This window comes from Camarhynchus parvulus, chromosome Z (assembly GCF_901933205.1).
Source record: "Camarhynchus parvulus chromosome Z, STF_HiC, whole genome shotgun sequence".
In the NCBI taxonomy this organism is placed as follows: domain Eukaryota; kingdom Metazoa; phylum Chordata; class Aves; order Passeriformes; family Thraupidae; genus Camarhynchus; species Camarhynchus parvulus.
Window position 1 is genome coordinate 24449954 of NC_044601.1, and position 15043 is coordinate 24464996.

Genomic DNA, 15043 nt, shown 5'->3' on the forward strand with positions numbered 1-15043 from the left:
ACATTTCATTTCAAATTCTGTCACTTAAAGATAAAAAGAGTGCTTGAATTAGCTCAGACAGTTTTATTGCCATAGCAGTATTCCATGCAGGTCTGTGGAGAAGAGCTGGATCATGCACAAAACAATGCTGTGAGTCCTGAATTGAGGAGACTGAAAAGGGTGATTTTTAAAAATAGTTTGGTCTCCAGTCTGGCTTTGATTTCTAGACACTTAGAAAATGAAACTTTTGAGGCTGAGGTCAATGGGAAAATGTCTTTTCTTACCTCTCAGTAAGTGTGACTTTGTGGAAATGTTAAAATGAACTTCATTGTTTGCAGAGATTCACCTTTTGGCAAGAAATGGGAATCTGTATAATTAATTACTCCAGAAATATTATTTTGATGCAAATGAACTCCTTTCATACAGAATCAAACAAATCCAAAATATACCAGGCATTCTACAGTAATTTGTGGATGAATACCCATAAAATACTCAAAGGTTATATGTGTTACAATACTAACATAACTTCTGAGTCTTGACCTTGTTTTCATTAATATAACCTAGTGATTGTACAATGTAAACTATTCCATTTAAGTGGCAGTGATATTTTCTGTAAACAAAACTGTATGCATTGACTTGTCAGATGAGTATATTGTCTTCCAGTGATGTTTAAATTAAGTTCTAAAAGGTTGTATCAATATAACCTGAGAATAAAAACAATTAATCAGCAGATCCCAACATAAGGGATTTGCTAAACACCTTCCAGGCACAGCTATAAGTAGGACTGTGATCAGGCATGTGGGATGTTTCAGGTTACTCTGTCTAACATCCTGCACTGTCTCCCTCATAGCAGTGCATGGTCACTGACTGAGAGTGGTAAGTTTGACTTCCCCCTTTCACTGATGTGGTTACCTATACTATACAAAATGAGTCCTAATGGTTTACACTAGGTTTACTTTGAAGAAAAGGAGACTGAGAAGCAACCTCATTGCCCTGTACAGCTTCCTGAGGAGGGGATGGAGAGAGGGAGATGCTGGTCTCTTCTTCCTGGTATCCAGTGGTGGGGGATGTGGGAATAGCTCAGGGGAAGTTCACACTGGACTTCAGGAAGCATTTTTTTACCAAGAAGTTGATCAAAGAGATCAGTCTTCCTAGAGACGTGCTTGATGCCCCAGGCCTGTCAATGTTTAAGACACATTTGGACAAGGCCCTCAATACTGTGCTTTAACTTCTGTTCATCCCTGAATTGATCAGGCCGTTGGACTAGATGATCATTGTAGCTCCATTACAGCTGAAATATTCTGTAGTCTATTCCATCTAGACACTTGCCTTCCATCATTAAATAGCCACCTGCACTATTTTCCTATATGCATCCTTAGGCGAATGTGTCGTTTGCCCATATCTTCATTTGTATGAAATTAAACAGCTATTTTACTAGAGCAATTCTATGCATACATAAAATTATCATTAAGTCTTGTGGGAAGACAAGTTCTGTTTCCTTTACTGGGTTGGGGTCTGATCATTCAAGCTGCCCAGCCCTTTTGCAAAATTACTGTTTCATATGTTTTCCCTAATTTTGCTGGGAGCTGGGGAAATAGGAACTATGGGCAACATCTGGCATGTAACAGGGGCATGCCCTGCAAGAGAGAGTCTTTTGTTAAAAACTGGTAGATAAGATACAAAAAAATATTTACCTATATTTCATTAAAATATAACCACCTCCTATACTGCAGGCTTGCAGATTAACTCAGTTGATACAAAGTCTTGTATAAACACGTGCATATACATATACTGAATATTCTTTATGTGTCAAATTATGTATATGCAAGTTTATATAGGTATATATAAACTGGAAGTATGCAGTCCTGCAATGTTTATGATTGCTTGGACTAAATAACTGATACTATTCTCCATAATATTGTCTGAAATAAATGGAGAAAAGAAATTATTTGGGCTTTTTTTTTGAGGCACAATGTATGCATGCACCAGTCTCCACCACTACTATGCTGCCTTTATATTTAAATCTTTTTATTGATCAGCAGATATTTGTCACTGAATAGGCAGTAATCAATGGAGACAACATGTCGCAGTGAATGAGTAGAGAGTTTGGCTAAGAGTTTGTCTAGTCAGGAAAACTCCTTTCATTTTATCCATAAAGAAATGGCATTAGGTTGCTGAAGTTCTTAAACTTGTGTGTTGTGCAGGCATCAGGAATATGTTTACTTCTTTGGCTCCATTAAAAAGTAAGGGTGTTTTTCCAAAACTTCTGACAGTCACTCATTGCAGTTCCTATAGAAGCCTTGACATATCAGAGTCCCTAATGCCAAATTAGATGTCCCGGGTCTCTGATTTATGGCTCCTCTAGGCAATAGTAGTGTTGGTGAGTTCTTTCATTAATGTTCATGTGTCTAAACTAAAGGCAGCAGTGGCAGAAGGTTTAATCCCCTTCAGCTGAGTCTGTCTCATTGATTTGTCTTTGTGGGCACTTCTGCAGCTCTATCAGATCCTTAGATTCTGTTGGTGGTAGGTTTAATTCCTCCCTGCGACTCAAAATAGATGTTACCAAGCATGGCGTGGTGTGCTCTGTGTGGTTTTGGCCTGTAAAGTGTTGAAATTTGTTGACTTGCGACTTTCTCAGCATGATTAACTTACTCATGTGGTTAATCCCTTCAGCAAAGGGCGAATCAAGATAACAGTAGATATTCTTGCAGCATAGAAGGTTTAGACCTCAGTCAGCTGAACATGTTTCTAGCACTGAGACCCAAATCTCATAATGAGACTTGGGAAGTGGATCTGTATAAGCCCTGAAAGGAATGGTTGCTTTTTCAGACCTGTTGAAGCTTTTTTGTTAATGACGGCTAAATAGTAGTAATAGAAGGAGGGAAGCCCATTGTCTATGGCAGTCCAGGCAGGTGGGGAGTCAGAGGCTAAACAGTACATAAGATGCCAGTCTCTTTGGTTTTTTATGTGTTGGGAGGCATGGGCTACCTGAAAAAAGAGAAGTTTTGAAGATCAACAAGCTGCTGTTGGGGGTCTGGAAAAGAAAGCATATATTAGCAGCAAAGGTCAGGAGAACAGGGTTCATTATTCAGTTAAAAATCAGTCTCTTTCATGAGGAGAGAGCTAGTTAGAGAGGCTTGTTGATCCCAGCTTAAAACAGCCATTACACTTAGTGCCTACTTTCTTTGGCCTTTGCCCAGACATGCTTTGTGTATCCTACAGGCCTCCAGTCTTTGTTACATTGAACAGCCTGAGACCGATTAGCTGTCACCTCTTGCAGAGGACACCTGGATCCTGTCAGATCTGAAGGGAGCAGTTAGCTCTTGTCGTGTCGTGGGGGATTTCAAATGGTACTGGAAGAGGGGACAATAAGTAAGAGAGAAACACTGTCAAATTTCTCCATTCTCATAGAACCAGAAAGCGACTAATGATTGTTCCTAGAAGATTTAACAGAGGAATGAGTTTTCAGTGTCAGTTCTACCCAAAAGTCTGTATTCTTAGACTGCATAATTTAGCCTCTAGAAGAATACTTTTGATCCTGAAGTTAGTTCTTGGGAAGGAGAAAATTTCATTTCTTCTTTATGAAGGAAACCATGAAAACCATCCAGTCTCTATAAGGACTGCTGTAAGAATCCTCTCTGGACAAATTCAGACATGTCTTTCTCCATTTTGTTCTGCCCAAGAAGCAGAGGCCAGAATGCTATGGTGTGTCTACCTAAGGATTTGAAGTTCTGTTGTGAATGCACAGTAGAGAGATTAACCTGCTAAAGGAAAATATTAATACTGTCTCTGACCAGTGACAAACAAATATGTGAGCTGAAAGTAACTTTTTTGATATATTTGTATGTTTGTGTGCATACACAGATATTCAAACATCACAAATAAAAGGCGCAAAGTTGGCTGCTAGGAGAAGATGACTGTCTTGCTTGGAGAGATGTGAATTAATTTTTGTAGCTATATCCCTTGAAACAATTCAGCATAAATATATAAGCTGCTAGATGTGTGTGAATATACCGTGGGCTTTTTTTGTGGTTAGTTCATATTACTTACATTTATTGAAACTAGCTCCCTTTTAGAATAGCTAATACAGAAATAGCTGCAGAGTCCCCTCTGATCTAAGGCTGATGTTACTTTTGGTGTTGCCTTCCTTTGGACATGTCATGAATCTTTGAAGAGGTGTCAGACGCACAAAAATAACTTTTGGATTTTTAACCCTTAAATTTTTTTTCCTGTTTTAAGCTCATTTTTTGGGTTTGTTTTAATTAGAGCTGTTGCTCAGTATCAAGCTGTTGCTCAGTATGCAGTGTCCTATTTCTCATAGGGGAGTGCTTAGTGTAAAATAAAATTCCAGAGTGCCTCTCTGAGACAATCTTGACACTTTACTTAAAATGAATTTTAATTCTGGGGTTTTTTTTTCTCTCTGAGCAGTGAAGGTGATTTATATATTGGTCTAAAAGCAAAACTTTTGAATATATTTTTAATGTTTTTATTTTCTGGAAGAGAAAGATAGAAATAAAAACAAACTCACCCTTTTAGAAATGCACTTAATTCCTCATCATAATATGCTGTTAGATTTTGTGTAGGAGTTTTTATAAATTCAAGAGAAGAGTAAATCTGGCAAAGAAAAATCGGAAAAATAATAGTGTTTAAAAGGTAATACCCAATGAAGTCCTTCTAGCAGGGTATTTAAGCAATTGTTTGGGTAGATTTGTAATGCTAGCTAAATTGAATGTATTCCTTAGTGAACACTATGTCAAGATGATCTGCACAATTTCTACTGCCAAAATGAACTCTTTAATACAAAATATACCTTGGAGTGTGATAATGAGAACAATCTCAAGTTTTTGCACATTTCTTGATAATCTCCACAGAACTGTAATATTCTCCATGTGTTTTCCTGGTTGGCAGGTGGAGTGGATACAACAGCAGGTGGTTAAAAGAAGGATAAAGAGGGATTATAAACCTGGTGGTACCCAATCCACTTATTTCAATGATCCCAAGTGGCCAAGCATGTGGTACATGGTAAGTACATGTAGGGTCATTGTCTCCGTTTCATGCTAATGTTTAGTTGTCTGGTTTGATATTATGAAAAGGGGAGGAAGAATATGTTCAGAAAAAGCAGATTTGGGGATTATCATGTAGCTAATAAAAGTCTGTTAACTCCTTAGAAGTATTAAAAAGAATTTGTGGTGAGCCATGCAGTAGGAAGCATTTACTGATGCATTTATTCATTAATTATTCCTATGGCAAGATATCTTACTTATTTGAGGATAAATAAGCAATGAGAATGGAAGGAACTTAGACACAACGTGTGAGAACCCACTTGTATTTAACATAATTCGCTGTCCCAACATAAATGTATTTTGCCCTGAAACAGGAGGAGAAATCCACCAGCACTCAACATTCCTTTCCTGTCTGACAGAAGTTGTATTTTTCAAAAAAAAGGGGGTTTTTTTTGTCCTAATAAAATCACAGTTAAAGCCTGGAGAGAAACTTTGTACTTATGATGTTTTAAAAAAATCCTCATTTTTGCCAGGTGAAAATCTTAGGATTACAGAATGGTTTGGGGTGAAAGAGACCTTTAAAGGTCTTCTAGTCCAGCCCACCTTTCAATGAGCAGGAGCATCTTAAACTAGATCAAGTTGCTCAGAGCCACATTTGACCTGATCTTGAATGTTTCCAGTGATAGGGCACCTACCAGATCTCTGGGTAACCCAGTTCAGCATTTTACAACTCTTCTTGTAAACAATTTCTTCTTTATATCTAACCTGAATCAACCCTCTTCGTTTAAAGCCATTGCCCCTTGTCCTATAGCAATAAGTGCTGCTAAAAAGTTCGTCCTCATTTTTCTTAATGATCCCCCTACAAATATTGAAAGGCTGCAGTAAGGTCTCCCTGGAACCTTCTCCAGGAAAAACAACCTTAATTCTCTCAGTCTTTCTTCATAGGACAGGTGCTCTGATAATAGATAATTACAGCAGTTGCCTCTAATTTTATCAGGAAGATAGCAGTCCCTATTTAAAAATCAGTTGTGTTTTCTAGCCACACTGCCTCACAGCTATGCCAGAATTGCTAGTCTAACACTGAACAGACTTTAGAGCATCAAATGGACTTCACTGGGGTTTTTTGTACAACTTTCATAATTCCTCATTTCTGTCCCAGTGGAAAAAAAATCCTCACCTTCAAGCCCTCTGGGAAGAGACCACTCCTGACTGATTGCATTTACATCCACTGATAACTCTGTGAATTTGCAACATCATTAGTGATAGTGGTTTGATGACATTTTGTTGGAAGAGATGAGTAAAGTATTAGTGACCATGCTATCTCATCAGGGTGAATAGCTAAAAATATGTGAGTGGATTGACTTTAGGACTGACTTGAGACATAAAAGATATCCTCATATAACTGTGTTTATGATTGTTACCGTTGTTGCTTTTGTTAATATTTCATAGCTTTATAAGATGAAGGGGGAAAAATGAGTTCAAGGTTGGTTAATGGTTTCAGTCTTTGCTATGCTGGAAGAGGTTTTTAGGTTGCTGGCTGCAGACATGTTGTTGAGAAAGTAGTAAGAGTGACAAGAAATTACTCTTGAGTAATTTCTTGAGAAAGTAATAAGTAAGCTATCATATAGAAGTTTGTATTTTGATTAATAAGTAACTTTGTTGTGGGCTAAGACTGATACCTTTGCCCATCGAACTGGCACAATTTCTAACAAGGCCATAAGTGCAGTTCAGATTTGTTGACAGAAGTCCTGTTATTCCACGACTTTGTCAAGCCATACCTGATTAGTGCTTTTCCTCTCCAAGGTTTTTCTTCACAAGTAACACTTCTTGTAATTTTCATTTTCTAGGCTAGAAATAATAAATTTATTTATTTTTGTATGATATCCATGGCAAGAAGTTACAAGAGAGAATCAGGCATTTTTTCTCTTTTGAGCCATCACAGCACCAAAAAGAAAGAAAAGGTTATTTTCTTCTGACTTCTCTACCTCAAAGCAAGGAAAGTTGAACAAAACCCAACTATCTTTAGCATAACTTCTGAATCTTGAGGCATCTGTGCTTAAGAGTAAAATAGAATATTTTTATAGACTAATTAGCATATGAAACTTTACCAATCCAACTGTTACTCAAAAGTGCCCTACAGAATCAGGTCCAGTTTGCGCAGAATGAACTGATATCAAAGGAAAAAAAACACCCCTAGTTAACATCCTCTTCAAAATTTTTGCCATTCCCAGAGCTTAGCTACCTTTGTACCATCATGTTAAATCTAATAAATTTCTTGTCTTCCACTGGTGTTGACAAAATAACCTTTTAGCCAATAACTGGATGAGCTATATACAGTCAGTTTGGTGATTTTGGCTGAAAGAGGTTGGAGTCAGTTGTTCTGTATTTTTTTTAACTCGGAATTAGCAATAAACAGAATGACTGAGGTGATTTTATGCCTAATCAGTTTCACTGTACCTGCCAGTTGTTTAAATGAATTTCTTTATCTTATCTGCATAGGAAACTATAGAAAGTAAATATATTAATATATATTTAAAAAAGAGAGGAAGTAAATATATTTAAAAAATAGAAATACATGCAAAGTTGTGGTTAATATAACTAACTTTGGTAGACTTCAGTTAGAGTACTGTTGTTGACCATTTCTTTTTGTTCCTGACTTCAAGAACAGCTTCGTAGTGGTAGGCTGAAACTGGAATCACACAGGCATACAGGCACAGATTTCTACAGTTGCAATTTACCTCTGGTGTGATGATGGGCTCCACTGGATGGGGTTTTTACATTTTTTAAAAATAAGAAAAACATTTTGGATAAGCATAATGAAAACACTATTTTTTTTTAACTTCTGAAAACATACTCAAATAGAAGTTGGTAAACCTAAGAAAACACACAGTGCCTGGCTGTGCTGTTTCTCCAACAGGTTATGAGACCTAGTTCTGTGAGGTTTTCACAGAACTGGAGTGAAAGGAGAAGCAGATCAACAAGTGCGAGGTGTTTTAGGGTGCTCAGGGTGGAAGAGGATTATAGCAGCAAGGCACAGTAAAACCATGTGACTGAGCCATAGTGGAAATGAACATTTGTCAGTTACTTGGTGAATAATAATAAAGTAATTTATTGAACCAAACAGCTATTGTTGCAACAATAGGGTCTTTAGAAAGCTGTTGAAGGTAAAAGATTTGCTGAGAAGCCTCATCAGTCAGTATTTATTGGTCATCAATCATCATATTTATTGGTATATTTGCACTGTAAAATTTCTGATGTAAACAGGTGAAATGTAATTTATACTGCTATTGAGACCAAGCCACACAAGCTGATGTATACTGAATTACTTGTATGTAGGGCTTGCTGCCTTGAGCTCTAATGCTGAAATCAAAACCTAGGGAAAATTGCTTACTTTTCACTTTCAGTGGGGATTGTGAAGCATGCATTGCTTTGAGCTTCAGTGAAGTGTCTGGTGAAGCCAGTTACCTCATTTCTTCAGAAAATTCCTCCAGCATGCTACATAGTGCTCTCCAGTTATAGTTGTGAGTTCCCCGGTGAGCTGCTCATTCACAGAGAGGGACAGACCCTTCTGCTCTGACACAGTATAGTTGACTCTGGATGGCAGCCAGAACAGGACTAATAAACCTTTATCAGCAGTGAGTAATGTGAGTCTCCAAAGGTCCTGTAGCCATGAAATAAGGTGGAGGTGACGAGTTAGACAGGTGAGTTGCCTCCATTATGTTGCTCATGAGATCTGTAGGGAGTTGGCTTACCTTGTGCCTCTCCTCCCAGCTGAAGCAAGTGGCAGAGCAGAGAAAAAGATTTTACTTCCCTGGCCTTGCCATTAATGAGGACACTTATGGTGGATGGGACTGTGAAAGGAGAGAGAGGGACAAAGGAAGGAGTGACAGAAGCCTGACAAGATGGGCTGGAAAGAAGCAAAGGTAGAAGGAGAGGTCACAGGAAGGAAGGTCACAGGAGAGAAGGAAGAATTTCCTTGAGTTTTCCTTGAATTTTACCTGCCATATGCTAACACCACAGCAAATGAATACGTGTCACTCTCCTTTACGACCTCCTAAAAGTTTGTTTGAGAACTAAGGAAAAACCTCACTCTTTTTATTGCCCTCCCAAGAACTGTTCTCTCCTTTCATCTGTGCAGTGGAAGCCAAATGGTTGTTCTTTCTGAGGTGGCATGGAATATTTGAAAGTGTTTTGCATATTTTGTAACTTGGTTTGGTTGTTGCATGCACTTTCATATTTTTGGGTTTTATTGCATGAGAAGATCAAGCTTTTAGTGTTCTGTAAAGTTCAGAAGATGATCTGTGACTAACTTCAGCAGAAGTGCTGCAAGAAAGAACCCTCTGCCTGCCACGCATTACCTTGCAAATCTGCCTGTGGAAACACATATTTTATCATTCTATGTGGACAAGGCAGAACAATAACATGAAGTCAAGTAATTCACAATTTGATCTAAATTAATTTCCTTTTGGAAACACTTTGGGTAATCAAAAAGCCTGTAGAAGTGGATTTATCCATGCCTGCTGAAAAGAGATTATTAATGCAGATAGTTTAACAAGATTAGCAAATAGTTTGAAGGCAGAACAGACTAGATAAGCTTCTTGGTCTGTTCCTTTGGGATATTCAGTTCTCCTAGATAAGCACACCTGGAAATGCCCAGAAAACACAAAATGGAAGCCAGCACCTTCTGGGGGTTGTGCCAGCATTTTCACTGAAGCAAGAAGAAGCAATACCGAAATTCTTTCCATGCTTGCTTTGGGAGAGATTTTCCTGTGTGTCAAAGATTTGTTGGTAATAAATCATATAGCAAAAGCACACATTCTTCTGCCTACTTACTACTGTGATTGTATCTTCAGAGGCAGAGCATCCACTCTTATCTTTACAGGATTTATTTAATAAGATTTTTTTATATGAGCATCAACTGAGTTACATTAAGAAATTGTAGGTACTTGTTTGTATAATGTTCTTCGTGAACATTATTTGTATAATGTTCTTCTTGTGTGTAATACTGTGTTTTTCTGCACTGCTTTTTTCTGAGTAGTTTTTGCAGTTAATAAAGAAATTATAATGCCTCAAAATCTTTTATTTCTAACAATATTTGATAAATATCTGATTTTAGCTTTTGTATGTCATACTGGGACACATTCTGCTATATTTCAGTTTTTATCTTACATTGCACTTCAGCAGGAAAACCACTGATATAAACAAAGATGTGTAATTTCCTGGAAGTACATTTTTCCTCTTTACAAAGGAGAAGGAATTATTGCTTTCTAAGAGCGGTTTTCAGGAGCAGCTCCTTAGTTAACTATCTGCTTTTCAGATTTTTAAAAATCAAAATTAAGTATTGCCAAATAGCAAAACAATTTCTTATGCCACACACTACTGAATACTCTATTAATTTACTAAAAAAAAGGAGAGGTAATTTAATTAATAGAAAAAATACTGATTTGTTTCAAACTTTATATCTTGTTTTGCTGTTGTTCACATACTAAAATTGCAGATACTTCTGGAAAGGTGAATCTACTTGACTAATATTTTATACATTATTTCAGCTAAAGAACAAGCATCAGGAATTCCAAAATTACCAAAATACACAACCACAGTGAAGAATTAATTCTGAGGCTTGCCTGTCTTGTGATCTGATTGATAAGAAATGAAATAGTGTGACATGGTAATTTTGCTCTTATCTGAAGCATACTCATAAACCTATGACACTTCTAGGAATTTCTGACGCAAACACTTACTATATTACTTCCCAGTCAGGAGGCAAAAATTAAGTGTTATGCAAGTGTAAGGCAATTTCCTAACTGTTCAGTACATAGGATCAAGGAGAGTCTGGATAATGCTTTTGGTCATATGATTTAGGTACTATTGTGAGGGGCAGGAAGTTGAATTTAATAATTCTTGTGGGTTCTTTCCAACCTGAGATATTCCATGATTCTTTGAGTAGAGCTTGATCTGTGTAAAAGAAGAAACTGGAGAACAGTATTTGGCTCTAGAATGTTATGTCTTGTACTAGTCATTAAAAATCAGTATGCCCATTTTAACTGAAGACAGATTCTGTATAGACCCCATGGAATGAGGTCATCAAAACTCCAGCTTTCAAGATTCCAGCATCTATGTTCAATTGTGTCTTCCTGTATATCATGTGAGCAAATGTTGTGACTAAAATTACCAGTTTGCAGACCACCTTAGTTCTTGCTGAGCCTTTTTCAACATTAATTCATGCTCCTTTTTTGTCCATGTTTTAAAAAAACCCACAAAGCAGATGGAAACCGCCCGCCCCTCCCCCCAACAACAGAGGAAGCAAATGCACTGAGGACAGACACTCCAATAAAGTGCATTCTGCACTACTTCATTAAATGTAGGTCACCCTTGGCATTACTTTTAGATAATTGTAGTGAAATATCTGCTGTGCATTACTTCTGCTACTCAGGCCCTGTGGATAAGATTTTCTTCCCAGCCAACAAGGAGCAGATAGCAGGGGAGACTACCAGTACATCAAATTCTATCAGCACCATTTTAGAAAGAAGTACAGCAGCTGTTTGCACATGTGCATGACTTCTAATAAGTTTTGATGAAAATTAACCTGAAAAAATTAAGTAAGCATTTTGAACAGGACACTGGCAGAGCAAGACCTCAAGTCTCCTCAAGGAGAGGCAGATAGAGTTCTTCGAAAAATACTCCATTCTAGTGTGTAGAGCAATATAGGCAGTATCTGTGTTTGCTCTTTTGCTGAGATTATACATTCTGCAGAACTGGCTGTTTCAAAATGAACTCATCTCCAGCTAACAGCAGAAAAGGATGTGGTCAGGGAGAGGAAATGTGCAGGAATGAAGAGCCTCAGATACCCCCAAGAGATTAAAGTGTGAATTGTTTAAGGTATTAATACTACTTTTGTCTTACCCTTTCTATAGTGATAGAATTCACTAAATCATGAGTAGCATGCCATCTAAGCATCTTTCCTGTCTTCATTGATTTTATGTGAATTTCTGACAGAAAAAAAGTAAGGTTTTTTGAGTTTTCAAAACAGTTTGAAGCTATATTAAACCCATGTACCATAAACACAGTGGCTTAATGAGCGGCAGATATATGATAGACTAAATATGAAGTGTGTAGCAGGGTTTTCCCTCTCCTGTGTCTTTTGGACAAGACAGTTTATTAATAAACAATAAACTACTGTTTGGGAGTAAAAAACTCCTTGTTTGGGTTTTATGAATACCAGCTCCTAGTCATACAATTGTATTTGGAGCCAGAAATCCCATTTAGAAAAAAAATAAGTTAAGCAAAGAAAAAGCATTTCTGAAGTTACAAAAACCTCTTCCATAGCCTGGTTGAAGTTTGGATCACTTTTTCTCATTATAAGTCTCCTAGTCTGGCTGAAAATAAGCTGTTGAGGAAAGTTTGTTAAATGCAAGATTTCACATGCCATGTTTGGATGAGCTTTATATGATACCAGCTGTGGAAGCACTAAAATCCATATACCCTTTATTCACTAGGACCTCATCTACACATGAATTGAAGTGCAGATTAAGAAATTAATGTAGCCTACTTAGAAAGTGTTATAGCCCTTACATCTTGGTAAGGAGTCAGTCTGCTTAGAGAAAACATGATTCTGAAAAGAAAAATCCCAGTTCTTGTAGGCCACTGAATTTGTGTTGAAGAATCAAGACCCTTTTCTGATGGTGAAATTTCCCAAGACAGCACACAAGCTTGAGGCTCTGTGTTCACAGTATTTTTGTCCCTAGCTCCTTAATCCTGTCCCCATCCTTTGCATCATCTCTTGTAAATGACAGAGAAAAAACAAAATAACAAACAAGCAAACAAAAAACCCCCAACCAACTAAAGAAAAAACACCAACAAAAAACCTCAAAAGGAACAAAATGAGGATAGATCAAAATTTTCACTAACAACACTGAGGAGTTGAATTGGTCCAGCTTTCTTGAGGATCTTGACCTTCAGTTTAGGTAGCTATCTTGTTAGTTTTGATTTAATTATTAGATCTATTTGCTACTCTTAGGTGGTTGTCCTTTTTACATCATTTCCTCCTGCAATTTCCATCTGCTCCCACTCCAGACTGGTGATGGCATACTATATAAGAGGATAAAAGTATTCTGAAATTGGATACATTATTCTACTTTGCACCTGTCCTTTGAAAATGTTTGCCCAAACACACCACAACATTGACCCATTGTCATTGATACTGACCAGTGAGAGGAAACTAAGTTCTGAAAGGTTCCTGCCTTTTAAAGCCACTCACACTGGGCATGAGATGTGGTCTGCTTTCACTGTCTGGCTGCTGCTGCTCCACCAGTATTCAAAAACTGTAAGTATTGCTCTCACTGTGTGAAGCAGCTTTGATCTTGTTTGGGACTTCAAACACAGTGATACCCAAAGACCACATTGTGCATTATGTAAACTATAACCACAGACACATTCTGAGACTAATTCAGCATTTATTCTTCTGAATTAATCTACATGGGTAGCCAAATGCACTTTTTAAGCTTGGTTTGTTACTATACCAAGGCCTATCTTCAGTGGTTTCAATATTTGAATGATTCACATACAAGATTTTTCCCATGGTCTAATAGGAAAAATCAAACTATGCCTGAGCCATGCATCTCTTCTAATCTCCTGGCATGCAGCAGTTCTATATACGAGTGTGAACGTGAAGGGAACGGAAGTTATGACCCACGTTGCCTCCAGGCAGGCACCAAGCAGCAGAGGTCTCCTGATGCAGTCGTGTTCTGTGGGGAAGGACAGGGACAATTTACATGCCAGTAGATGCATTGCGTTTAGATTTAAAAAATAATAATAATTAAAAAAATTCTAACATCAGTTATTCTAAGTTATTTTTCTTGTAGGCATTTGTCAGTAGGGGTACTACTAGGAAATGGATTCATACAGGAAAATTCAATTAGAAGGAATGCATGCAATGACATATGAGGTGGATTTTCCCCATTTGTCCTCTTGGTGGCAAGGAGATCCTAATCACGCTGCATGCACTTGTTCATTTGGTTCATGTGTTACGTTGAGAGACAAGAAGAAAAGTACTTATTGTGCATTGAAAAGTTCTCACTTAGAATACTGTATCCATGTTAAATCCTGGCACCCATAAGTCAGAGGATGAAAGGTTAAAGTGGCTAAACAGGGGAAAAGTGGCTAAATAGAGGGAAAAAACCAACTGTTTTGGCTGTTCATAAGAATAAAAAGAGATCTTTAACAATAAAGTGCTACCTGTATGTTGTATTGCACTAAATAGTTTATTTAGTTGTTGTTTTGCACTGGTTGATTGGAAATTTGCACTGAGTACTCTTTATATTGCACTGCATAGTTTATGTTATATCACATGGTTTGTTCTTCCCCTCTCTTATCACACGGGTTTTTTCCCTCACCCACCCCTCTCCCCAGTACCCCCTGATGGTCTCTCCCCTGGTCAGTCCCTTCCCTCGCCCCTCCTCACTGGTATCCCATTGGCTGTGGTCCTCTTCCTCCGCCCCCCATGTCCCCGGGATTAATGTCTCCCGCCGTGAGGCAGCGCTCTCTCTTCTGCCTGGAGGTCACCTGACTCTGAGGTGTCTCCTCACAAGTCAATAAACAGAGGACATTCGTCCCTATGTGGAGAGCAGCACTTTGCGCTTTTGCCTTTGTCCACGTGAGATCGTGTGGGCTGGGGTCCACAGCTAGCCGCACTGGACCCGAACAGCCCGCCCAGACACGGATTCTTACACCTGTAATGACATTGTTACTGAGAATATGTGCAACAAAGTGTACAGGCACAGGATCAGATCCCATACACCTCGCTGGCAATAGACATCCACCTGCATGCGCTGCAGATCAAGGACAGATTTAAACATACTCCTAAACTTAATGTATACCTCTAAGTTCGGTTGAATTTTCCCAGTGTCCTCCAAGCCAACATTAATTGGCTGCTAATTGGCCCAAATTTTGTGTTTTAATAAGCCTGTCATTACATTAGTTGGTTTTGTGTATTGTTGTATGTCAAATCATCCATCTCTAGAGGAATTGATGAGGATGTCTGTAACAAGACTGAAATGGCTCTT

The 15043-nt window shown here is 38.0% G+C and overlaps 1 protein-coding gene across 2 annotated transcripts in view; it reads left to right on the forward strand.

The window, feature by feature from the left end:
• Positions 1-15043, forward strand: part of PCSK5 (proprotein convertase subtilisin/kexin type 5) — a 230353-nt gene that overhangs the window by 45047 nt on the left and 170263 nt on the right. For both annotated transcript variants that reach the window (XM_030968460.1, XM_030968461.1), the window contains exon 3: positions 4888-5001. In XM_030968460.1, coding sequence (XP_030824320.1) covers positions 4888-5001 — 114 coding nt within the window. The remainder of the gene's footprint in view (positions 1-4887; positions 5002-15043) is intronic.